Source organism: Nerophis ophidion, linkage group LG03, assembly GCF_033978795.1.
Source record: "Nerophis ophidion isolate RoL-2023_Sa linkage group LG03, RoL_Noph_v1.0, whole genome shotgun sequence".
Classification (NCBI taxonomy): domain Eukaryota; kingdom Metazoa; phylum Chordata; class Actinopteri; order Syngnathiformes; family Syngnathidae; genus Nerophis; species Nerophis ophidion.
The window spans coordinates 13,380,781-13,408,280 of record NC_084613.1 but is presented as its reverse complement, the minus strand read 5'-3'; the positions used below and the strand labels follow the sequence as shown (position 1 = coordinate 13,408,280).

Genomic DNA, 27,500 nt, shown 5'->3' with positions numbered 1-27,500 from the left:
AACTCTAACTAGTTACTGGTTTTCAGTAACTAACCCAACACTGCTTGTGAGGAATGTACTTTACTTGCTGCAATGGATGAGTAATAACCAAGCGGAGCGGCTCCACACTGTGAACATCCACGGACCCTCAGCCGGGGAACAAAAACAAATGAAGATCGGCGTTTTGATTGGCATTGGAAGACAAAAATCCAACGAGTTCGTACTTTTAATCGCCAAAAATAATTCCCGGGCGTGGCCACCGCCGCTGCCCACTGCTCGCCTCACCTCCCAGGGGGGGGTGATCATGGGTGATGGGTCAAATGCAGAGAGTAATTTCGCCACACCTAGTGTGTGTGTGTGTGTGTGTGTGTGTGTGTGTGTGTGTGTGTGTGTGTGTGTGTGTGTGTCCAATCATTGGTACTTTCACTTTCACTCTAAATAAAAACAAACGTTGCTTTTGGCTCGGCTGTGTTCACGCCTAGGATGAGAGCAGCGTGACGAGTACTGACCTCCAGAAGTGGAGCTCGAAGCCTTCACACTTGTCTTTGCACTTCAGGCAGGACGCTCCAGCGCCGAACTCGTGCCCCAGCGTCATCTGCGAGGAAAGGAGCACAATGGGGTTGGGGTGAGGCAGACAACATGGCGGCGAACAGACGGGTCACGTAAAGAGACGCCGCCACGTGCGGACACTTCATTAGGGACGATCAAAGTGTCATGTGGCTTTAACACGGCGACCCTCGCTTCCACTTGATGCGCGGCAACAATGGCCCGACGGCCCGAGTTCCCCAGCCACTTCATTAGGTACAGAGAACTACAGAACCTGGAAGTGTTTCCTTTAGGTTGTCACGGCGATGGCGATATTAGTAATTGTTACATAATTAATAATTATTTAATCATTTGCACAAATCTACACATTTTGTTTAGTTGTTAATGGATGATGCCAGTCACCCTCTGCATAGCGTTATCAGTAGCCAGAGGAGCCTGTTCAGTGCTAGACTGCTTCATCCCAAGTGCAGGACTAATAGACGCAAAAACTCCTTTGTCCCACACGCCATTAGACTGTACAACTCCTCTCTGGGACGGGGGACGGGGGGTATTAGGATGACAGGGGATTCAAAACATTAACAGTGCAAAACGTTTTCATAACATGGTCACTACTGCCTACTTTGTCTTGTTATAGTCTTATTCTACTGTTATATTGTTATTCCCATTGTTTTTATTCTTTTTGTAATATTTCTCTATTTTGTTTCCTTTTAAACCCCCATTATTTACTTTTCACTCTTTTTTAAATTGATCTCAACTCTGTACACTGCTGCTGGAATTTTAATTTTCCTGAAGGAACTCACCTGAAGGAATCAATAAAGTACTATCTATCTATCTATCTATCTATCTAAAAGCGGTGTTTTTCAACCGCTGTGCCGCGAGATACAGTCTGGTGTGTCGTGGGAGAATAATGCAGTGTCACCTATTTGGGTCAAAAATATTTTTTTTGCAAACAAGTGTTGAGTTGAGTGTCGGTGCTGTCTAGAGCTCGGCAAAGTAACCATGTTTTACAAACCCCGTTTCCATATGAGTTGGGAAATTGTGTTAGATATATATGTATGGGTTGTACTTGTATAGCGCTTTTCTACCTTCAAGGTACTCAAAGCGCTTTGACACTACTTCCACATTTACCCATTCACACACACACATTCACACACTGATGGAGGGAGCTGCCATGCAAGGCGCCAACCAGCACCCATCAGGAGCAAGGGTGAAGTGTCTTGCTCAGGACACAACGGACGTGACGAGATTGGTACTAGGTGGGATTTGAACCAGGGACCCTCGGGTTGCGCACGGCCACTCTTCCACTGCGCCACACCGTCCGATGTAAATATAAACGGAATGCAATGATTTGCAAATCATTTTCAACCCATATTCAGTTGAATATGCTACAAAGACAACATATTTGATGTTCAAACTGATAAACATTTTTTTGTTGTCGCAAATAATCATTAACTTTAGAATTTGATGCCAGCAACACGTGACAAAGCGTTTGGGAAAGGTGGCAGTAAATACTGATAAAGTTGAGGAATGCTCATCAAACACTTATTTGGAACATCCCACAGGTGTGCAGGCTAATTGGGAACAGGTGGGTGCCATGATTGGGTATAAAAACAGCTTCCCAAAAAATGCTCAGTCTTTCACAAGAAAGGATGGGGCGAGATACACCCCTTTGTCCACAACTGCGTGAGCAAATAGTCAAACAGTTTAAGGACAACGTTTCTCAAAGTGCAATTGCAAGAAATGTAGGGATTTCAACATCTGCGGTCCATAATATCATCAAAAGGTTCAGAGAATCTGGAGAAATCACTCCACGTAAGAATGACCGTGACCTTCGATCCTTCAGACGGCATCAATCTCTAAAGGATATCACCACATGGGCTCAGGAACACTTCAGAAAACCACTGTCGCTAAATACAGTTCGTTACTACATCTGTAAGTGCAAGTTAAAGCTCTACTATGCAAAGCGAAAGCAATTTATCAACAACATCCAGAAACGCCGCCGGCTTCTCTGGGCCCGAGATCATCTAAGATGGACTGATGCGAAGTGGAAAAGTGTTCTGTGGTCTGACGAGTCCAAATTTCAAATTGTTTTTGGAAATATTCGACATCGTGTCATCCGGACCAAAGGAGAAGCAAACCATCCAGACTGTTATCGACGCAAAGTTCAAAAGCCAACATCTGTGATGGTATGGGGGTGCATTATTGACCAAGGCATGGGTAACTTACACATCTGTGAAGGCACCATTAATGCTGAAAGGTACATACAGGTTTTGGAACAACACATACTGCCATCTAAGCGCCGTCTTATCATGGGCGCCCCTGCCAAGCCACATTCAGCACGCGTTACAACAGCGTGGCTTCGATAAAAAAGAGTGCGGGTACTTTCCTGGCCCGCCTGCAGTCCAGACCTGTCTCCCATCGAAAATGTGTGGCGCATTATGAAGCGTAAAATACGACAGCGGAGACCCCGGACTGTTGAACGACTGAAGCTCTACATAAAAGGAAAGATTTCCACTTTCAAAGCTTCAACAATTAGTTTCCTCGGTTCCCAAACGTTTATTGAGTGTTGTTAAAAGAAAAGCTGATGTAACACAGTGGTGAACATGCCCTTTCCCAACTACTTTGGCACGTGTTGCAGCCATGAAATTTTAAGTTAATAATTATTTACAAAAAAAAAAATAAAGTTTATGAGTTTGAACATGATATATCTTGTCTTTGTAGTGCATGATGTTCTCAATATTCAGGGTTTTATCTTTCAGAGAAAACATTTAAATTCCACTCTGTTTTTAAGGCGGTCTGTCGTAACGTTTTTAGCATTCAATTAGACTTTATTGTGAGGTTTTGTATTAGTTTTCCTAAAAATAGAAATCCCGGCCCCCAGACACATTTTTTTCTCAAAATTTGGCCCCCCGAGTCAAAATAATTGCCCAGGTCCTGATCTAGTGGTACACCAAATAATCATTGAATGAAATATTCAAGTACAGTCACTGTTTAAACTGTGTGTGATGTTACGGTGACCAAAACTATTAAATATACTTGCTAAATAAAACCTCTTCCTTGTTTTTAATGAATGCTTAGGCCTACTATGCTATTGTATTTTGACCTTGGTCATTATGGGTGGTACCCGGTGAAAAAAAGAACCGCTGTCGTACAATAACAATAACCCCTGCTGGCTGCAAAGAGCATGGTGATGACGTCACGGCCGTCCACCGGTTTACTGGCAAAGCCATGACGTCAACGTATTAAACATTGCAACAAAAATGCACTAATAAACTGTATATGAACATTGACCTGAAATTAAGAAATATAGAAAGAAAAGCGAAATTAGTTCCAGTTTTAATGCTTTATGTAGATTTAATAGTGTATGTTTAACAAGTATTTTATACGTTTCAATGTATGTATTCAAACAAATGTCACGTTTCACTAATGTTTGCCGTTAGCGAAGTCGTTTAAAGAGCAGCAACATGAGTCAGTGGACGTCCAACATGAATGAATCAAACTAAAAGGGAAGTAGATAGGGGACACATTATGAATAGAAGTGTACAAAAATAAACTTTAAAGAACTTTTTTGGCGGGGCGGATGAGTCACCTGCCGCGTGCACGCGCACCTTAGCTGGGCGGAAACTCACCTTCTTCACTTCCTTCTCGATCTCCATGGTGGCTTTCGGACTCTCAGTACACCCGCCGTACCGAGGGAGGAGCAGGATGCCGGTCCAAGCCGCAAAGAACACACGACAAGTTGGCCCGGAGGACGACAAAGGAGCCGGTTCGAACACAATCTTCTCACTTCTGGACCTCAGCCGGCCCCGATGGATCGTCAAGCTATCGATACTACAGACAGCAGAAACCGGCGTGAAGTCACAAAATTAAGAAATTTCCATCGTGGAGTTGAGTTTATGTAGAGGCAATGCGCTACATTGAAACGTTTTTAGTAATACATTTCTAAAAACATGATTTGATTCCACACACGAAGGTTATCCAATGAAATTTACAAAAAGTATGAGTCAATGTTTTTATTTTATTTTATTTTGAAATTACTATCACTTCCTTTATCCGCTAGTCAGTTTGACGCATGTTTTCACTTAGCAGGGCCCGTTCACTTTCACAATAATGCGGCACACCCGCTTTGACTGGCGTTTTGTTTAACCAATAGAAAGCTTCAGTGCACAGCCGTGACACGTTGGCAGCCAATCAGTGTGGAGTAAAGGCGGGCCCTCGTCCTGACAAAGGTTTTAAAGGAGTTGGCCATTGTTTTGAACCATGGTCTCCTTCTTTCTTCAATTGAACGCGTTGTCATCCTTTGAATGACAACGGAACATCCATCCATCCATTTTCTACCGCTTATTCCCTTTTTGGGGTCGCGGGGGGCGCTGGCGCCTATCTCAAACGGAACACCATTAAAAAAAAAAAGATTATTATTTATTTAATTGTTATATTATTTTCTAAACTTTTATTCATAATTTTCAACATTTACAAACAGACGACAAAAAACAATAATCAAAATAAGTACAAAAACAGTACAAAACAGTACAAAGACAGTACAAAATAAAACAGCGCCAGGTCTGTAAATTCAAAGTAACTAAAATAGACTACAAAAAAATACTATATATATATATATATATATATATATATATAAAACAAAGTGCAAAGCCAAAGGCTCACTCAATTTGAGTAAATGACTTCAATTTGGAACACAGCATCATCGTTTTCACAGCTTTTTTTGTTGTCAGGGGTAGAGTGTTTTAATGTCGAGTTGTAAAAAAAAATTCAAAGGCACAAAAGACAGGTCGGGTTTTGAGAAACTTACATTCATGAATATAAAACTTAGCCAATAGAATAATGAGGTTGCAAAGGTAAAAATTCGTTTTTCAAATTACGACGGAACACCATCAAAGACCTACTCCTGCTCGTGTGACGTCAGCTTTCAGGAAACCACGTGGTTTTCAAGTTTTGACGTTTGGCCACGCCCTCTAATGTCAGTCGCGGTCATTGATCATAAAATTAAACTATAATGTTCATAACATTCACATGCAGTCCATTTATTTAACAATCTGCAAACATTACATTTGAAATGTTTTCCAAATATTTAAATGTAGTACTTTTGTGGTACATGTTGTATTTATGTGGTGCATGGAGTACTTCTATGGTGTGAGTTGAAAGAAAATGTTGAAATAAAGGAAGTGACTTGTCAGAATGTTGTTTCACACTCACTTGGATGACACGACGACATCTTGGCAGCCAGCAGGTACACGCAGGTAGGTGTGTGTGTGTGTGTGTGTGTGTGTGTGTGTGTGTGTGTGTGTGTGTGTGTGTGTTTGTGTACGTGCGTGCGTGTGTGTGTGTGTGTGTGTGTGTGTGTGTGTGTGTGTGTGTGTGTGTGTGTGTGTGTGTGTGTGACCCCAGCAGGTGTTTTTTTTTATCAGGTGTCTCTCTAAACTGAGTCGCGATAATATGAGTGTTGTTCGAAAGTCCCGAGAGGAAATTAATGTATAACACTCAAATATTGCAGGCCGTAAACACATATTTTTGTACAGTATATATGTTTATATTTATACACATTTTTACGAGTGTGTCATCAAAATAATATATAGATGTATTGTTGCATTCTGACCAGATCTTCTGCTGGGTCCCCCCCCCCCCCTCCACACCCCCCCAGATGCGTTTGATGACACATAATCTGGTTTTAAATGAATCCCAGACAGAGTAGTTTATTTTGATATTTTTAATCCGAAGCTTTGGGAGACCGTTTATGCACAACACATTCCATTCGCATCGCCCTAGTTGATCCAAACATTTTACGGAAGCGCTGTCTCCTTCAATATCTCTCTCTCGACCCCACCCTCCAGAACGAATACACATGCCTATTGTGCTCCTTGGCTGAGAACAGGATGAGATAAGAAGAAGGAGTTTTGCTACTCCTTACATTCCTAAAGCTCCAAGGTTAACACACATACATTTTACAAGCGGACAATCAAAAGAGTACAAATGCAAAAACATTAGCTGTTTTAAAATATGACTATGAATATAAAGAAATAACTCCTAAAATATGGATATATATAGATATCTATCTCCGTCAGTATGTATGTATACATTTATACATGTCTATATAACCAGTAAAGTGGTCACATTTTGTAAATACTAAATAAAAACAGAATACAATGATTTGCAAATCATGTTCAACTTATATTCAATGGAAAAGACTGCAAAGACAAGATATTTCAAGTTCACACTGAGAAACTTCATTTTTCTTTGCAAATAATCATTACCTTAGAATTTAATGGCAGCAACACATTGCAAGAAAGTTGGCACGTGGGCATTTTTACCACTGTGTTACATGGCCTTTCCTTTTAACAACACTCAATAAATGTTTGGGAACTGAAGAGACACAATTCTGAATAATTTCTCATTCTTGCTTGATGTACAGCTTAAATTGTTCAACAGTCCGGGGTCTCAGTCATGGTATTTTAGGCTTCATAATGTGCACACATTTTCAATGGGAGACGGACCTGGGCTACAGGCAGGCCAGTCTAGTACCACACTATTTTACTATGAAGCCACGCTGTTGTAACACATGGCTTGGCATTGTCTTGCTGAAATAAGCAGGGGCGTCCATGTTGCTCCAAAACCATTGATACCTTTCAGCATTAATGGTGCCTTCACAGATGTGTAAGTTACCAATGCCTTGGACACTAATACACCCCCATACCATCACAGATTCTGGCTTCTGAACTTTGTGCCTAGAACAGGTTATTTTCCTCTCTGGTCCGAAAGACACAACGTCCACAGTTTACCAAAAAAAATGTGAAATGTGGACTCGTCATATCACAGAACACTTTTCCACTTTGCATCAGTCCATCTTAGATGAGCTCGGGCCCAGCAAAGCATTTCTGGGTGTTGTTGATAAATGGCTTTCGCTTTGCATAGTAGTTTTAACTTGCACTTGCAGGTGTAGCGACAAACTGTAGTTACTGACAGTGATTTTCTGAAGTGTTCTTGAGCCAATGTAGTGATATCCTTTACACACTGATGTCGCTTTTTGATGCAGTAGGGTTCGAAGGTCCGTAATATCATCGCTTACGTGCAGTGATTTCTCCAGATTCTCTGAACCTTTTGATGATATTACGGACCGTAGATGCTGAAATCCCTAAATTCCTTGCAAAGCTGGTTGAGAAATGTTCTTAAACTGTTTGGCAATTTTCCTAATGAGCTAATCTTTCCAAAAAAATTGCGAAGTTTACCAGTTTGAACATTAAGTATCTTGTCTTTGCAGTCTATTCAATTGAATATAAGTTGAAAAAGATTTGCGAATCATTTTATTCTGTTTTTATTTACCATTTACACAATGTTTTATATATAAATATATAGACATACATATGTGTGTGTATATATATATGTATGTATATACATATATATACATACATACATATACATATATATACAGACATACATGTATACATGCATTTATATATATACATATATATATATATTTAAATATATGTGTATATATATATACATACAGTGTATATGTATATATATATATATATATATATATATATATATACAGACATACATGTATACATGCATTTATATATATACATATATACATATATTTAAATATATGTGTATATATATATACATACAGTGTATATGTATATATACATACAGTGTATATATATATATATATATATATATATATATATATATATATATATATATATATATATATATAGATGAATATAAACTGCTTTATTAGCACATGTTCCATCACATTCATATGCTTTTTTTTTTTTTTTACAAAACATCAACTGTTATGCTGAAATTGAAGCAGCGAGGTCACACAAGAGGAAGAAGATGTGACTCAAGATTTTTTTCTTCTCCTTTTTTAATTGTTTCTATTTCTTCTTCTTCTTCTTCTTCTTCTTCCTCTTTTGTGAGAAGCCAGCTTACTTTACGTGATAAATCATATATATATATATTTTTTTTTTGTTGCACCATTTTTTTTATTTATTTGGCCAACAGCATAATTAGAAGCAACATTAAACATGGAGAAAAAAGAGGAAAAATAAAAGTTACCTGTGTGAAGAGGGAGTAAAGTGAGCTATGTAATAGTCGGAGCAATCTCTAAAACGGTCGCCCGTCTCTCATGCTTTTGTCCTCCTTGTTTGCTTGAATGCACACATATTGCTCCAGGCTGGTACTTCTTGACACCATAAGTAATATTGATTATAATTATTATTATTATTATACATTATATATAAATTATTATTATTGCTATACACATGAATATTACAGTACAATTGTGTATTGAGTATAAATATTACAGTACAAGTGTGTATTGAGTATAAATATTACAGTACAAGTGTGTATTGAGTATAAATATTACAGTACAATTGTGTATTGATTATAAATATTACAGTAAAAGTGTGTATTGAGTATTAATATTACAGTACAAGTGTGTATTGAGTATAAATACTACAGTGTAGTTGTGTATTGAGTATGAATATTACAGTACAGGTGTGTATTGAGTACAAATATTACAGTACAGGTGTGTTTTTGGTATAAATATTACAGTGCAGTTATGTATTAAGTATGAATATTACATTACAAGTGTGTATTGAATATAAACATTACAGTACAGGTGTGTATTGAGTATAAATATTACAGTACAGGTGTGTATTGAGTATAAATATTACAGTACAGGTGTGTATTGAGTGTAAATATTACAGTAAAAGTGTGTATTGAGTAAAAATATTACAGTACAAGTGTGTATTGAGTATAAATATTGCAGTACAGGTGTGTATTGAGTGTAAATATTACAGTACAGGTGTGTATTGAGTGTAAATATTACAGTACAAGTGTGTAGGAGCACTAATAAGTCTTCTCTAGTTGTACAGAATATGTCCTGTACTGTGCAATCTACTAAGAAAAGTTTCAATCAATCAATCAAAAGAGTCCAGAAGGTCCAACACAAGCTGGATGTTGTTTCCAAAGAACAGATCAGAGCGACGTGGGAAGTGAAGCAGCCGCTGGTGGAGGTGACGTGTCCCAGCGGCAGGTGCATAAAGCTGAGAGCCTGCAGGCTGCGGGCAGGCTGAGAGTTTCTCTCAAGATGAAGGTTCTGCTGCTGTTGGTCGTGCTGCTCGCTGATGCACTCAGCAAGGACACCTTCGAAGGGTGAGTTCACATTAGTAACAATTAGGATCGTAATCGGATTATTGACAATCATCATGTGCACGACTCACTTCATCAGTTGTGTTTCTTCCTCCAAGACATCAGGTCCTTCGCATCGTAGCAGAAGATGAAGTCCAGTTGTCTCTTCTGGCGCAGCTCAGAGACGTGGAGGAACTTCAAGTAGGACGACATCAAACAAACATCAACATTAACTACAAACCCCGTTTCCATATGAGTTGGGAAATTGTGTTCGATGTAAAACGAAATGCAATGATTTGCAAATCCTTTTCAACCCATATTCAATTGAATGCACTACAAAGACAACATATTTGATGTTCAAACTCATAAACTTTATTTTATTTTTTTGCAAATAATAATTAACTTAGAATTGCATGGCTTCAACACGTGCCAAAGTAGTTGGGAAAGGGCATGTTCACCACTGTGTTACATCACCTTTTCTTTTAACAACACTCAATAAACGTTTGGGAACTGAGGAAACTAATTGTTGAAGCTTTGAAAGTGGAATTCTTTCCCATTCTTGTTTTATGCAGAGCTTAAGTTGTTCAACAGTCCGGGGTCTCCGCTGTCGTATTTTACGCTTCATAATGCGTCACACATTTTGGTTGGGAGACAGGTCTGGACTGCAGGCGGGCCAGGAAAGTACCCCTACTCTTTTACTACGAAGCTACGCTGTTGTAAAATGTGGCTTGGCATTGTCTTGCTGAAATAAGCAGGGGCGTCCATGATAACGTTGCTTGGATGACAACATATGTTGCTCCAAAAACTGTATGGACCTTTCAGCATTAATGGTGCCTTCACAGATGTGTAAGTTACCCATGCCTTGGGCACTAATACACCCCCATACCATCACAGATGCTGTTTTTTGAACTTTGCGCCTATAACAATCCGAATGGTTATTTTCCACTGTGTTCTGGAGGACACCACATCCTCTGTTTCCAAATATAATTTGAAATGTGGACTCGTCAGACCACAGAACACCTTTCCACTTTGCATTAGTCAAACTTAAGTGAGCTCGGGCCCAGCCAAGCCGGGGGCTTTTCAGGGTGTTGTTGATGAATGGGTTTGGCTTTGCATAGTAGAGTTTTAACTTGCACTTACAGATGTAGCGACCAACTGTAGTTACTGACAGTGGTTTTATGAAGTGTTCCTGAGCCCATGGGGTGATATCCTTTACACACTTATGTCGGGTTTTTGATGCAGTACCGCCTGAGGGATCAAAAGTCTGTAATATCATTGCTTACGTGCAGTGATTTCTCCAGATTCCCTGAACCTTTTGATGATTTTACGGACTGTAGATGGTAAAATCCATAAATTCCTAGCAATAGCTCGTTGACAAATGTTGTTCTAAAACTGTTTGACAATTTGCTTACAAAGTGGTGTACCTCGCCCCATCCTTGTTTGTGAAATACTTAGCATTTAATGGAAGCTGCTTTTATACCCAATCTTGGCACCCACCAGTTCCCAATTAGCCTGAACCCCTGTGGGATGTTCCATATAAGTGTTTAATGAGCATTCCTCAACTTTATCAGTATTTATTGCCACCTTTCCCAACTTCTTTGTCACGTGTTGCTGGCATCAAATTCTAAAGTTAATTATTATTTGCAACAACAATTTTTTTTTTATCAGTTTGAACATCAAATATGTTGTCTTTGTAGCATATTCAACTGAATATGGGTTGAAAATGATTAGCAAATCATTGTAGCTGAGCTAGGCGCTAGCGCCCCCCGCAATCCCAAAGGGAATAAGCGGTAGTAAATGGATGGATGGATGTATTCCATTTATATTTACATCTAACACAATTCCCCAACTCATATGGAAACGTTTTTTTTTTAATAAATTACATCAACTATAAACTACAGCATCACACCTTCATCAACATCAACTATAAACTACAACATCACACAATCATCAACATCAACTATAAACTACAGCATCACACAATCATCAACATCAACTATAGACGACAACATCACACAATCATCAACATCAACTAAAAAGTAAAACATCACAAACTTTTCAACATAAGTTACAACATCACACAATCATCAACATCAATTATAACTACAACATCACACAATCATCAACATCAACTATAAACTACAACATCACACAATCATCATCAACTATAAACTACAACATCACACAATAATCAACATTAACTATAAACTACAACATCACACACTCTTCAACATAAATGCGACACCAAACAATCATCAACATCAACTACAAACTGCAACATCACACAATCGTCAACATCAACTATAGACTATAATATCATCACACACTCATTAACATCAACTATGAACTACAACATCACACAATGATCAACGTCTACTATAAACTACAACATCACACACTCATCAACATCAACTATAAACTACAACATCACACACTCATTAACATCAACTATAAACTACAACAGCACTCAATCATCATCATCAACTATGAAATACAACATCACACAAAAATCAACATCAACTATAAACTACAACATCACACAATCATCAACATCTACTATAAACTACATCACTCAATCATCAACATCAACTATGAAATACAACATCAAAAATCATCAACATCACGCAATCATCAACAACAACTATAAACGACAACATCACACAATCATTAACATCAACTATAAACCACAACGTCACACAATCATCAACATCAACTATAAACTACAACATCACACAATCATCAACATCAACTATAAACTACAACATCACACAATCATCAACATCAACTATAAACAACAACATCGACACAATCATCATCAACTATAAACCACAACATCACACTATCATCAACATCAACTATAAACCACAACATCACACAATCATCAACATCAACTATAAACTACATCATCACACAATCATCAACATCAACTATAAACTACAACATCACACAATCATCAACATCAACTACAAACGACAACATCACACAATCATCATCAACTATAAACCACAGCATCAAACTATCATCAACATCAACTATAAACCACAACATCACACAATCATCAACATCAACTATAAACTACAACATCACACAATCATCAACATCAACTATAAACCACATCATAACACAATCATCAACATCAGCTATAAACGACAACATCACACAATCATCATCTACTATGAACCACAACATAACACAATCATCAACATCAACTATAAACTACAACATCACACAATCATCATCAACATCAACTATAAACCACAACATCACACAATCGTCAACATCAACTATAGACTACAATATCATCACACACTCATTAACATCAACTATGAACTACAACATCACACAATGATCAATGTCTACTATAAACTACAACATCACACACTCATCAACATCAACTATAAACTACAACATCACTCAATCATCATCATCAACTATGAAATACAACATCACACAAAAATCAACATCAACTATAAACTACAACATCAGACAATCATCAACATCTACTATAAACTACATCACTCAATCATCAACATCAACTATGAAATACAACATCAAAAATCATCAACATCACGCAATCATCAACAACTATAAACGACAACATCACACAATCATTAACATCAACTATAAACCACAACGTCACACAATCATCAACATCAACTATAAACTACAACATCACACAATCATCAACATCAACTATAAACTACAACATCACACAATCATCAACATCAACTATAAACAACAACATCGACACAATCATCATCAACTATAAACCACAACATCACACAATCATCAACATCAACTATAAACTACAACATCACACAATCATCAACATCAACTATAAATGACAACATCACACAATCATCATCAACCATAAACCACAGCATCACAATATCATCAACATCAACTATAAACGACAACATCACACAATCATCATCTACTATGAACCACAACATAACACAATCATCAACATCAACTATAAACTACAACATCACACAATCATCATCAACATCAACTATAAACCACAACATCACACAATCGTCAACATCAACTATAGACTACAATATCATCACACACTCATTAACATCAACTATGAACTACAACATCACACAATGATCAATGTCTACTATAAACTACAACATCACACACTCATCAACATCAACTATAAACTACAACATCACTCAATCATCATCATCAACTATGAAATACAACATCACACAAAAATCAACATCAACTATAAACTACAACATCACACAATCATCAACATCTACTATAAACTACATCACTCAATCATCAACATCAACTATGATATACAACATCAAAAATCATCAACATCACGCAATCATCAACAACAACTATAAACGACAACATCACACAATCATTAACATCAACTATAAACCACAACGTCACACAATCATCAACATCAACTATAAACTACAACATCACACAATCATCAACATCAACATCAACTATAAACAACAACATCGACACAATCATCATCAACTATAAACCACAACATCACACAATCATCAACATCAACTATAAACTACAACATCACACAATCATCAACATCAACTATAAATGACAACATCACACAATCATCATCAACTATAAACCACAGCATCACAATATCATCAACATCAACTATAAACCACAATATACCACAATCATCAACATCAACTATAAACTACAACATCACACAATCATCAACATCAACTATAAACCACATCATAACACAATCATCAACATCAACTATAAACGACAACATCACACAATCATCATCTACTATGAACCACAACATAACACAATCATCAACATCAACTATAAACTACAACATCACACAATCATCATCAACATCAACTGTAAACTACAACATCACACAATCATCAACATCAACTATAAACCACAACATCACACAATCATGAACTATAAACCACAACATCACACAATCATCAACATCAACTATAAACGACAACATCACACAATCATCAACATCAACTATAAACCACAACATCACACAATCATCAACATCATATATAAACCACAACATCACACAATCATCAACATCAACTATAAACTACAACATCACACAAACATCAACATCAACTACTGTACAAACTACAACATCACACAATCATCATCAACATCAACTATAAACGACAACATCACACAATCATCAACTATAAACCACAACATCACACAACGATCAACATCAACTATAAACCACAACATCACACAATCATCAACATCAACTATAAACAACAACATCACACAATCATCAACATCAACTATTAACCACAACATAACACAATCATCAACATCAACTATAAACCACAACATCACCTAATCATCATCTACTATAAACCACAACATAACACAATCATCAACATCAACTATAAACTACAACATCACACAATCATCATCAAAATCAACTATAAACCACAACATCACACAATCATCATCACCTATAAACCACAACATCACACAATCATCAACATCAACTATAAACTACAACATCACACAATCATCATCAACATCAACTATAAACGACAACATCACACAATCATCATCAACTATAAACCACAACATCACACAATCATCAACATCAACTATAAACCACAACATCACACAATCATCATCAACTATAAACCACAACATCATACAATCATCAACTATAAACCACAACATCACACAATCATCAACATCAACTATAAACTACAACATCACACAATCATCATCAACATCAACTATAAACTACATCATACAGTCATCAACATCAACTATAAACGACAACATCACACAATCATTATCAACTATAAACCACAACATCACACAATCATCAACATCAATTATAACCCACAACATCACACAATCATCAACGTCAACTATAAACTACAACATCACACAATCATCAACATCAACTTTAAACGACAAGATCACACAATCATCATCTACTATAAACCACAACATAACACAATCATCAACATAAACTATAAACTACAACATAACACACTCATCAACATCTGCTATAAACTACAACATCACACACTCTTCAACATAATTACAACACCATACAATCATCAACATCAACTATAAACTACAACATCACACAATCGTCAACATCAACTATAGACTACAATATCATCACACACTCATCAACATCAACTATGAACTACCACATCACACAATTATCAACATCTACTATAAACTACAACATCACACACTCATCAACATCAACTATTAACTACAACATCAATCAGTCATAATCAACTATGAAATACAACATCACACAAAAATCAACATCAACTATAAACTACAACATCACACAATCATCAACATCAACTATAAACTACAACATCACACAATCATCAACATCAACTATAAACGACAACATCACACAATCATCATCAAGTATAAACCACAACATCACACAATCATCAACATCAACTATAAACCACATCACACAATCATCAACGTCAACTATAAACTACAACATCACACAATCATCATCAACTATAAACCACAACATAACACAATCATCAACATCAACTATAAACCACAACATCACCTAATCATCATCTACTATAAACCACAACATCACACAATCATCATCAACATCAACTATAAACTACAACATCACACAATCATCAACATCAACTATAAACTACAACATCACAGAATCATCATCAACATCAACTATAAACAACGACATCACACAATCATCATCAACTATAAACCACAACATCACAAAATCATCAACATCAACTATAAACCACAACATCACACAATCATCAACATCAACTATGAACCACAACATCACACAATCATCATCAACATCAACTATAAACTACAACATCACACAATCATCAACATCAACTATAAACTACAACATCACAGAATCATCATCAACATCAACTATAAACAACGACATCACACAATCATCATCAACTATAAACCACAACATCACAAAATCATCAACATCAACTATAAACCACAACATCACACAATCATCAACATCAACTATAAACCACAACATCACACAATCATCATCAACATCAACTATAAACTACAACATCACACAATCATCAACATCAACTATAAACTACAACATCACAGAATCATCATCAACATCAACTATAAACAACAACATCACACAATCATCATCAACTATAAACCACAACATCACAAAATCATCAACATCAACTATAAACCACAACATCACACAATCATCATCAACATCAACTATAAACTACAACATCACACAATCATCAACATCAACTATAAACTGATCTTTTTGCCCCCTATGTGTGTGTTGTCAGCTGGACTTCTGGATGGAGGTTATTGACGTGAACAATTTTGTGGATGTCAGAGTTCCTGTCCACAGTCTGGAGTCTGTCAAAGGTTACTTGGACAACAACAACATCCGCTTCTCCGTCATGATCGAAGATCTGCAGGTAGGTTGTTCTTGTTCTTGTTCTTGTTCTTGTTCTTGTTCTTGTTCTTGTTCTTGTTCTTGTTCCTGTTCTTGTTCTTCTTCCTGTTCCTGTTCCTGTTCCTGTTCTTGTTCTTGTTTGTGTTCTTGTCAGAACGGGACTGAGTTGAGAATGTTTGTTGAGGAGATTGGTGGTGGTGCCAAAGTCTTAGTAGTTCCAGAAGTTGATGTGATGAAAACCTGAGTAAGGGTTTCAGCTGTAGAGAAAAACCGTTTGAGAAGGAAAAAGAAGTCCGATGGTTTTTGTGGATATGTAACCTCGGATACCATCGGCCTAACAGTGGAATCAGAGACCATGGTGACGGATCATCTGACCGAGGGGGAGGATGTAGAAGAGAGGACCAAGCAGTGAACCCTGTGGGACACCTTGGGTCAGGAGGCCAGAAGATGACAAGGATGAAGAGTTTCTGGTCTGTGAGACAAGATGTCAAGTAGGACAGAATGTTGAGTGTCTCCAAGGTGGCAGAGAGGATTAGGAAGGAAATAAAGAGCAGTCCTAGGTCTAAAGAGAAGAGGTGGTCTGGTGACTTTGTTGAGGGCAGTTTCTGTCCTATGGCGAGTCACAAGTGTGTCAGAGTGGTCGATCAGTGAGTCGTTTGCTTGGTTGCTGGTCTGTACGTTCCAGACTTCATTTGCTTTTGAGGTGCATTGCTGCCACCTACAGGACTGAGGTGGAACATAGCAGCCGAGATGTCCAACACTTTTCGGATTGTTTGTGCTCGACTGAAAGACTTTGAAATCGTTGTCTTGCTCGTCGGTCCGCAGGCGATCCTGGACGAGGAACAGGAGGAGATGGACGCTTCCACTCGTGAAGCCGAGCCCAGAAACACGGACAGCTTCGACTTCTACAGATACCACAGCATCAGCGAGGTTGGACCGAGAGCCTGAACTTCATCTCGACTTCAAAGTCCTAACTTAATCTATCTTTAAGTCTTTGAAATAACGGACGCCGAGACTTCTGACCCGGGTCTTGCTGTGGTAGCTGTACAGGTTCCAGGACATGCTGGTTGCTGAGAATCCCACACTGGTCAGCAAGCTGGTGATTGGTCAGAGTTACGAGCGTCGTCCCCTCAACGTGCTCAAGGTAAGGAAACGTTGATGGAAAAACTACTGGACCTGCTTCTTCCTGACACTGGCATACCTTCTTGCGGTTTTTAAGTTCAGTACCGGTGGAAGCAAGCGTCCCGCCATCTGGATTGACACGGGGATCCACTCCAGGGAGTGGGTGACCCAGGCTAGCGGTGCCTGGTTCGCCAAGAAGGTACTCTAAAGGGTCTTAGGTTCTAACGTTGTCGGCCCTAAGCTCCATTCTCACATTCTGACAGCCGTGTCCGTCTTTTTCAGATCGTGAGCGACTACGGCCGCGACCCCGCGCTCACCACCATCCTCAACAAGATGGACATCTTCCTGGAGATGGTCACCAACCCTGACGGATACTACTACACCCACACTAGTGTGAGTCGACAACACTGAAAGCTTTTTCAACAAGACCACCCGGAAGACCTAACATGTATGTGATGTTTCCAGAACCGCATGTGGCGCAAGACCAGGAAGCCCAATCCTGGTTCTAGCTGTGTCGGTGTCGACCCCAACAGGAACTGGGATGCTGGTTTTGGAGGTAATGTTTGACTGCATTAATTTCCTGAAGATCAGTGTCATCTGAGAACTGTGTGGAGCAGGGGTCACCAACGCAGTGCCCGCGGGAAACAGGTAGCCCGTAAGGACCAGATGAGTCGCCCGCTGGCCTGTTCTAAAAATAGCTCAAATAGCAGCACTTACCAGTGAGCTGCCTCTATTTTTTAAATTGCATTTATTTACCAGCAAGTTTATTCAGGTGTACTGGAGAGGAGGCTTCGCCGGATAGTCGAACCTCGGATTCAGGAGGAACAGTGTGGTTTTCGTCCTGGTCGTGGAACTGTGGACCAGCTCTATACTCTCGGCAGGGTTTTTGAGGGTGCATGGGAGTTTGCCCAACCAGTCTACATGTGCTTTGTGGACTTGGAGAAGGCATTCGACCGTGTCCCTCGGGAAGTCCTGTGGGGAGTGCTCAGAGAGTATGGGGTACCGGACTGTCTTATTGTGGCAGTCCACTCCCTGTATGATCAGTGTCAGAGCTTGGTCCGCATTGCTGGCAGTAAGTCGGACACGTTTCCAGTGAGGGTTGGACTCCGCCAAAGCTGTCCTTTGTCACCGATTCTGTTCAAAACTTTTATGGACAGAATTTCTAGGCGCAGCCAAGGCGTTGAGGGGATCCGGTTTGGTGGCCACGGGATTAGGTCTCTGCTTTTTGCAGATGATGTAGTCCTGATGGCTTCATCTGGCCGGGATCTTCAGCTCTCACTGGATCGGTTCGCAGCCGAGTGTGAAGCGACCGGAATGAGAATCAGCACCTCCAAGTCCGAGTCCATGGTTCTCGCCCGGAAAAGGGTGGAGTGCCATCTCCGGGTTGGGGAGGAGACCCTGCCCCAAGTGGAGGAGTTCAAGTACCTAAGAGTCTTGTTCACGAGTGGGGGAAGAGTGGATCGTGAGATCGACAGGCGGATCGGTGCGGCGTCTTCAGTAATGCGGACGTTGTACCGATCCGTTGTGGTGAAGAAGGAGCTGAGCCGGAAGGCAAAGCTCTCAATTTAACGGTCGATCTACGTTCCCATTCTCACCTATGGTCATGAGCTTTGGGTCATGACCGAAAGGATAAGATCACGGGTACAAGCGGCCGAAATGAGTTTCCTCCGCCGTGTGGCGGGGCTCTCCCTTAGAGATAGGGTGAGAACCTCTGCCATCCGGGAGGAACTCAAAGTAAAGCCGCTGCTCCTCCACATCGAGAGGAGCCAGATGAGTTGGTTCGGGCATCTGGTCAGGATGCCACCCGAACGCCTCCCTAGGGAGGTGTTTAGGGCACGTCCAGCTGGTAGGAGGCCACGGGGAAGACCCAGGACACGTTGGGAAGACTATGTCTCCCGGCTGGCCTGGGAACGCCTCGGGATCCCCCGGGAAGAGCTAGACGAAGTGGCTGGAGATAGGGAAGTCTGGGCTTCCCTGCTTAGGCTGCTGCCCCCGGGACCCGACCTCGGATAAGTGGAAGATGATGGATGGATGGATACTAGCAAGCTGGTCTGGCTTTGCTCGACATTTTTAATTCTGAGAGATATGTCAGAGTTGCCACTGACAGTTGGTTTGTGTTTTAGTTTCTCCTCCTTGTGTTTAGTATTTCCTGTCCTTAGTTCCTGTCTAGTGCTCTTATTTTGGTTCAGCTTCCTGTTTGTCTCCCTGTGTCCTGTTTTCACTCAGCTGCGGCTGATTGTCATTTGGTCACACCTGGTGTCAATCAGCCTGGTCCTATTTGTACCTGTTTTGACTTGTGTCAGTTGCTGGATCATTGTATTGTCTTGTCGATGTTACGTCTAGTCGCTCTTGTGATGTGTTATCGCTCCTGTCGTGTCGTACCTTGTCTTTGCAGCGTAGCGGTAAGCTATACTCAGTTGATGTTTGTAGCTTACTGTTTTTTGTTCCCTGCTTCCGTTTTATTTTTCATTATACAAGTACGACTTCTGTTCGCTACCCGCTAGCTTCCACGCTAAGCTCCTGTTCGTTATTTTCTAGCTCCCAGGCTACCTCCTTTTGTTTGATTATCCGCCTCGTGTGCGCTTTGTGGTTGTACCCTTTTTGTTTTGTTTTTGTCTTAGTCCATCCATCCATTTTCTACCGCTTATTCCCTTTCGGGGTCGCGGGGGGCGCTGGCGCCTATCTCAGCTACAATCGGGTGGAAGGCGGTGTACACCCTGGACAAGTCGCCACCTCATCGCAGTTATTGTCTTAGTATTTAATTAAATCATGTTTTCACATTCCATGCCTGCCTCCATCTCTGCATTTTGGGGTTCACCACCAAGTACCTGTGACAAGATAAAACTCAAATAGAATTTGAAAATCCAAGAAAATATTTTAAAGACTTGGTCTTCACTTGTTTAAATAATTTCATTTGTTTTTTTTACTTTGCTTCTTATAACTTTCAGAAAGACAATTTTAGAGAAAAAAATGCAACCTTAAAAATGATTTTAGGATTTTTAAACACATATACCTTTTTACCTTTTTAAATTCCTTCCTCTTCTTTCCTGACAATTTAAATCAATGTTCAAGTAAATTTGTTTCTTTATTATAAAGAATAATAAATACATTTTAATTTAATTCTTCATTTTAGCTTCTGTTTTTTCGACAAAGAATATTTGTGAAATATTTCTTCAAACTTATTAAAACTAAAATTCAAAAAAATTATTCTGGCAAATCTAGAAAATCTTTATAATGAAATTTAAATCTTATTTCAAAGTCTTTTGAATTTCTTTTAAAATTTTGCTTCTGGAAAATCTAGAAGAAATAATCATTTGTCTTTGTTAGAAATATAGCTTGGTCCAATTTGTTATATATTCTAACAAAGTGCAGATTGGATTTTAACCTATTTAAAACATGTCATCAAAATTCTAAAATTAATCTTAATCAGGAAAAATTACTAATGATGTTCCATGAATTATGTTTTGAATTTTTTCAAAAAGATTCAAATTAGCTAGTTTTTCTCTTCTTTTTTTCGGTTGAATTTTTAATTTTAAGGAGTCGAAATTGAAGATAAACTATGTTTCAAAATAAAATCTTCATTTTTTTCCTGTTTTCTCCTCTTTTAAACCGTTCAATTAAGTGTTTTTTTCATCATTTATTCTCGACAAAAAACCTTCCGTAAAAGGAAAAAAAATGTAAGACGGAATGACAGACAGAAATACCCATTTTTTTAATATATATACATTTATTTATTAAAGGTAAATTGAGCAAATTGGCTATTTCTGGCAATGTATTTAAGTGTGTATCAAACTGGTAGCCCTTTGCATTAATCAGTACCCAAGAAGTAGCTCTTGGTTTCCAAAAGTTTGCTGACGCCCGGTGTGGAGAGTCTGAACAAGTTTCTTTTTCCTCTCATGACTGTAGGACCCGGGGCCAGCGGTAGTCCTTGCTCCGAGACATACCGTGGAACCAGAGCCCATTCCGAGTCGGAAGTCAAGTCCATCGTGGACTTTGTGAAGTCTCATGGCAACATCAAGTCCTTCGTGTCCATCCACTCGTACTCGCAGATGCTGCTCTACCCATACGGCTACACCCGGACCCCCGTCAGGGACCAGGCTGAGCTGGTAACATTTTGTTCTGAAAGGCCTACTGAAACCCACTACTACCGACCACGCAGTCTGATAGTTTATATATCAATGAAGAAATATTAACATTGCAACACATGCCAATACGGCCTTTTTAGTTTACTAAATTACAATTTTAAATTTCGCGCGGAAGTATCATGCTAAAACGTCACAGTATGATGACGCGTGCGCTTGACGTCATGCATTGTAGAGGACATTTTGGTCCAGCACTGTCCACAGTATTATGGACATCTGTGTTGCTGAATCTTTTGCAATTTGTTCAATTCATAATGGAGACGTCAAAGAAGAAAGCTGTAGGTGGGAAGCGGTGTATTGCGGTCGCCTTTAGCGACACAAACACAGCCGGTGTTTCCTTGTTTACATTCCCGAAGGTGAAGCTTTACTATGGAACAGAGCGGTCAAGCGAACATGGTTCCCTACCACATGTCAACCGGCAGGTTTAGGTGTGAAAATGGTGGTAATAAGTCGGCTCTTACCGAAGACATGGGCGGAGAACTTGCGTCGTTCCTCCTGCACCTGTCAAAGACGCAGATGCGGACTCTCTTGCCTCCTCCCATCAGCCGCCCCTGACCGATGGATGCTTCCACTGTGGAGGAGGGGAAAAAAAAAAAAAATCTCAGCCCGGCCCCAACGGTTGCCTTCACCTCGTCGAGAAACGTAGCTTCCCTCGGAGACACTGGTGGCCACACCTTTCCGACTTTCAGGTACGACTATATAATCCCACTAAAACACTAGTAACACAATAAGCAGATGAGGGATTTTCCAGAATTATCCTAGTAAATTTGTCTAATAACATCTTAATCGCTCCCAATGCCTTTTTTTTTCCAGCCCTTCACTCTCACTTTCCTCATCCACGAATCTTTCATCCTCGCTCAAATTAATGGGGAAATCGTCGCTTTCTCGGTCCGAATCGCTCTCCTTGCTGGTGGCCATGATTGTGAACAATGTTCAGATGTGACGAGCCCCACAACCCGTGACGTCACGCGCACCTCGTCTGCTACTTCCGGTACAGGCAAGGCTTTTTTTATTACCCACCAAAAGTTGCGAACTTTATCTTCGATGTTCTCTACTAAATCCTTTCAGCAAAAAATATGGCAATATCGCCAAATGATCAAGTATGACAAAAAGAATGGACCTGCTATCCCCGTTTAGATAAGAAAATCTCATTTCAATAGGCCTTTAAAGGCCTACTGAAACCCACTACTACCGACCACACAGTCTGATAGTTTATACATCAATGAGGAAATATTAACATGGCAACACATGCCAATACGGCCGGTTTAGTTTACTAAATTGCAATTTTAAATTTCACGCGGAAGTATCATTCTAAAACATCTCAGTATGATGAGGCGTGCGCGTGACGTCACGCATCGTAGAGGACATTTTGCTCCAGCACTAATAATGGAGACGTCAAAGAAGAAAGATGTAGGTGGGAAGCGGTGTATTGCAGCCGCCTTTAGCAACACAAACACAGCCGGTGTTTCCTTGTTTACATTCCCGAAAGATGACGGTAAAGCTTTACTATGGAACAGAGCGGTCAAGCGAACATGGTTCCCTACCACATGTCAACCAGCAGGTTTCAGTGAGAAAATTGTGGTAATAAGTCGGCTCTTACGGTAGACATGAGCTGAGAGCTTGCGTCGTTCCTCCTGCACCTGTCAAAGACACAGCTGCGGACTCTGTTGCCTCCTCCCACCGGCCGCCCCTGACCGTGGGATGCTTCCACTGTGGAGGAGGGGAAAAGAAAAAAAAATCTCAGCCCGGCCCCAACGGTTGACTTCGCCTCGTCAAGAAACGTAGCTTCCCTCGGAGACACTGGTGGCCACACCTGTCCGACTTTCAGGTATGACTATATAATCTCACTAAAACACTAGTAACACAATAAGCAGATGAGGGATTTTCCAGAATGATCCTAGTAAATTTGTCTAATAACATCTAAATCGCTCCAAATGCCTTTTTTTTCTAGTCCTTCAATCTCAATTTCCTCATCCACAAATATTTCGTCCTCGCTCAAATTAATGGGAAAAACGTCGCTTTCTCGGTCTGAATCGCTCTCCTTGCTGGTGGCCATGATTGTAAACAATGTTCAGATGTGAGGAGCTCCACAACCCGTGACGTCACGCGCACATCGTCTGCTACTTCCGGTACAGGCAAAGCTTTTTTATTAGCGACCAAAAGTTGCAAACTTTATCTTCGATGTTCTCTACTAAATCCTTTCAGCAAAAAATATGGCAATATCACCAAATGATCAAGTATGACACATAGAATGGACCTGCTATCCCCGTTTAGATAAGAAAATCTCATTTCAGTAGGCCTTTAAAGACCTACTTAAACCCACTACTACCGACCACGCAGTCTGATAGTTTATACATCAATGATGAAATATTAACATTGCAACACATGCCAATACGGCTGGTTTAGTTTACTAAATTGCAATTTTAAATTTATCATTCTAAAACGTCGCAGTATGATGAGGCGTGCGCGTGACGTCACGCATCGTAGAGGACATTTTGGTCCAGCACTAATAATGGAGACGTCAAAGAAGAAAGATGTAGGTGGGAAGCGGTGTATTGCGGCCGCCTTTAACAACACAAACACAGCCGGTGTTTCCTTGTTTACATTCCCGAAAGTTGATGGTAAAGCTTTACTATGGAACAGAGCAGTCAAGCGAACATGGTTCCCTACCACATGTCAACCAGCAGGTTTCAGTGAGAAAATTGTGGTAATAAGTCGGCTCTTACGGTAGACATGAGCTGAGAGCTTGCGTCGTTCCTCCTGCACCTGTCAAAGACACAGCTGCGGACTCTGTTGCCTCCTCCCACCGGCCGCCCCTGACCGTGGGATGCTTCCACCGTGGAGGAGGGGAAAAGAAAAAAAAATCTCAGCCCGGCCCCAACGGTTGCCTTCGCCTCGTCAAGAAACGTAGCTTCCCTCGGAGACACTGGTGGCCACACCTTTCCGACTTTCAGGTACGACTATATAATCCCACTAAAACACTAGTAACACAATAAGCAGATGAGGGATTTTCCAGAATTATCCTAGTAAATTTGTCTAATAACATCTTAATCGCTCCCAATGCCTTTTTTTCCTAGTCCTTCACTCTCACTTTCCTCATCCACGAATCTTTCATCCTCGCTCAAATTAATGGGAAAAACGTCGCTTTCTCGGTCTGAATCACTCTAGCTGCTGGTGGCCATGATTGTGAACAATGTTCAGATGTGACGAGCTCCACAACCCGTGACGTCACGCGCACATCGTCTGCTACTTCCGGTACAGGCAAAGCTTTTTTTATTAGCCACCAAAAGTTGCGAACTTTATCTTCGATGTTCTCTACTAAATCCTTTCAGCAAAAAATATGGCAATATCGCCAAACGATCAAGTATAACGCATAGAATGGACCTGCTATCCCCGTTTAGATAAGAAAATCTCATTTCAATAGGCCTTTAAAGGCCTACTGAAACCCACTACTTCCGACCACGCAGTCTGATAGTTTATACATCAATGATGAAATATTAACATGGCAACACATGCCAATACGGCCGGTTTAGTTTACTAAATTGCAATTTTAAATTTCACGCGGAAGTATCATTCTAAAACGTCGCAGTATGATGAGGCGTGCGCGTGACGTCACGCATCGTAGAGGACATTTTGGTCCAGCACTAATAATGGAGACGTCAAAGAAGAAAGATGTAGGTGGGAAGCGGTGTATTGCGGCCGCCTTTAACAACACAAACACAGCCGGTGTTTCCTTGTTTACATTCCCGAAAGATGACGGTAAAGCTTTACTATGGAACAGAGCGGTCAAGCGAACATGGTTCCCTACCACATGTCAACCGGCAGGTTTCAGTGAGAAAATTGTGGTAATAAGTCGGCTCTTACGGTAGACATGAGCTGAGAGCTTGCGTCGTTCCTCCTGCACCTGTCAAAGACACAGCTGCGGACTCTGTTGCCTCCTCCCACCGGCCGCCCCTGACCGTGGGATGCTTCCACTGTGGAGGAGGGGAAAAGAAAAAAAAATCTCAGCCCGGCCCCAACGGTTGCCTTCGCCTCATCAAGAAACGCTCGGAGACACTGGTGGCCACACCTTTCCGACTTTCAGGTACGACTATATAATCTCACTAAAACACTAGTAACACAATAAGCAGATGAGGTATTTTCCAGAATGATCCTAGTAAATTTGTCTAATAACATCTTAATCGCTCCCAATGCCTTTTTTTTCTAGTCTTTCAATCTCAATTTCCTCATCCACAAATATTTCGTCCTCGCTCAAATTAATGGGAAAAACGTCGCTTTCTCGGTCTGAATCGCTCTCCTTGCTGGTGGCCATGATTGTGAACAATGTTCAGATGTGAGGAGCTCCACAACCCGTGACGTCACGCGCACATCGTCTGCTACTTCCGGTACAGGCAAAGCTTTTTTATTAGCGACCAAAAGTTGCGAACTTTATCTTCGATGTTCTCTACTAAATCCTTTCAGCAAAAATATGGCAATATCACCAAATGATCAAGTATGACACATAGAATGGACCTGCTATCCCCGTTTAGATAAGAAAATCTCATTTCAGTAGGCCTTTAAAGGCCTACTGAAACCCACTACTACCGACCACACAGTCTGATAGTTTATATATCAATGATGAAATATTAACATTGCAACACATGCCAATACGGCTGGTTTAGTTTACTAAATTGCAATTTTAAATTTATCATTCTAAAACGTCGCAGTATGATGAGGCGTGCGCGTGACGTCACGCATCGTAGAGGACATTTTGGTCCAGCACTAATAATGGAGACGTCAAAGAAGAAAGATGTAGGTGGGAAGCGGTGTATTGCGGCCGCCTTTAACAACACAAACACAGCCGGTGTTTCCTTGTTTATATTCCCGAAGGTGAAGCTTTACTATGGAACAGAGCAGTCAAGCGAACATGGTTCCCTACCACATGTCAACCAGCAGGTTTCAGTGAGAAAATTGTGGTAATAAGTCGGCTCTTACGGTAGACATGAGCTGAGAGCTTGCGTCGTTCCTCCTGCACCTGTCAAAGACACAGCTGCGGACTCTGTTGCCTCCTCCCACCGGCCGCCCCTGACCGTGGGATGCTTCCACCGTGGAGGGGAAAAGAAAAAAAAATCTCAGCCCGGCCCCAACAGTTG

At 40.1% G+C, this 27,500-nt stretch overlaps 2 protein-coding genes across 2 annotated transcripts in view; one reads left to right on the top strand and one right to left on the bottom strand.

The window, feature by feature from the left end:
* tes (testis derived transcript (3 LIM domains)) overlaps positions 1-4,378 on the bottom strand; it is a 23,862-nt gene extending 19,484 nt beyond the window's left edge. Inside the window, exons 1-2 of the mRNA XM_061894298.1 lie at positions 4,155-4,378; positions 489-574 (exon numbers count right to left, since the gene is read on the bottom strand). Of these exons, the coding sequence (XP_061750282.1) occupies positions 489-574; positions 4,155-4,181 (113 nt within the window). The 5' untranslated portion in view covers positions 4,182-4,378. The remainder of the gene's footprint in view (positions 1-488; positions 575-4,154) is intronic.
* A 1,325-nt stretch (positions 4,379-5,703) lies between these two features.
* cpa5 (carboxypeptidase A5) overlaps positions 5,704-27,500 on the top strand; it is a 24,237-nt gene continuing 2,440 nt past the window's right edge. The window contains exons 1-10 of the mRNA XM_061894299.1: positions 5,704-5,780; positions 9,517-9,699; positions 9,795-9,876; positions 16,992-17,126; positions 17,930-18,034; positions 18,147-18,248; positions 18,324-18,425; positions 18,509-18,619; positions 18,692-18,782; positions 22,133-22,332. Of these exons, the coding sequence (XP_061750283.1) occupies positions 5,719-5,780; positions 9,517-9,699; positions 9,795-9,876; positions 16,992-17,126; positions 17,930-18,034; positions 18,147-18,248; positions 18,324-18,425; positions 18,509-18,619; positions 18,692-18,782; positions 22,133-22,332 (1,173 nt within the window). The 5' untranslated portion in view covers positions 5,704-5,718. The remainder of the gene's footprint in view (positions 5,781-9,516; positions 9,700-9,794; positions 9,877-16,991; positions 17,127-17,929; positions 18,035-18,146; positions 18,249-18,323; positions 18,426-18,508; positions 18,620-18,691; positions 18,783-22,132; positions 22,333-27,500) is intronic.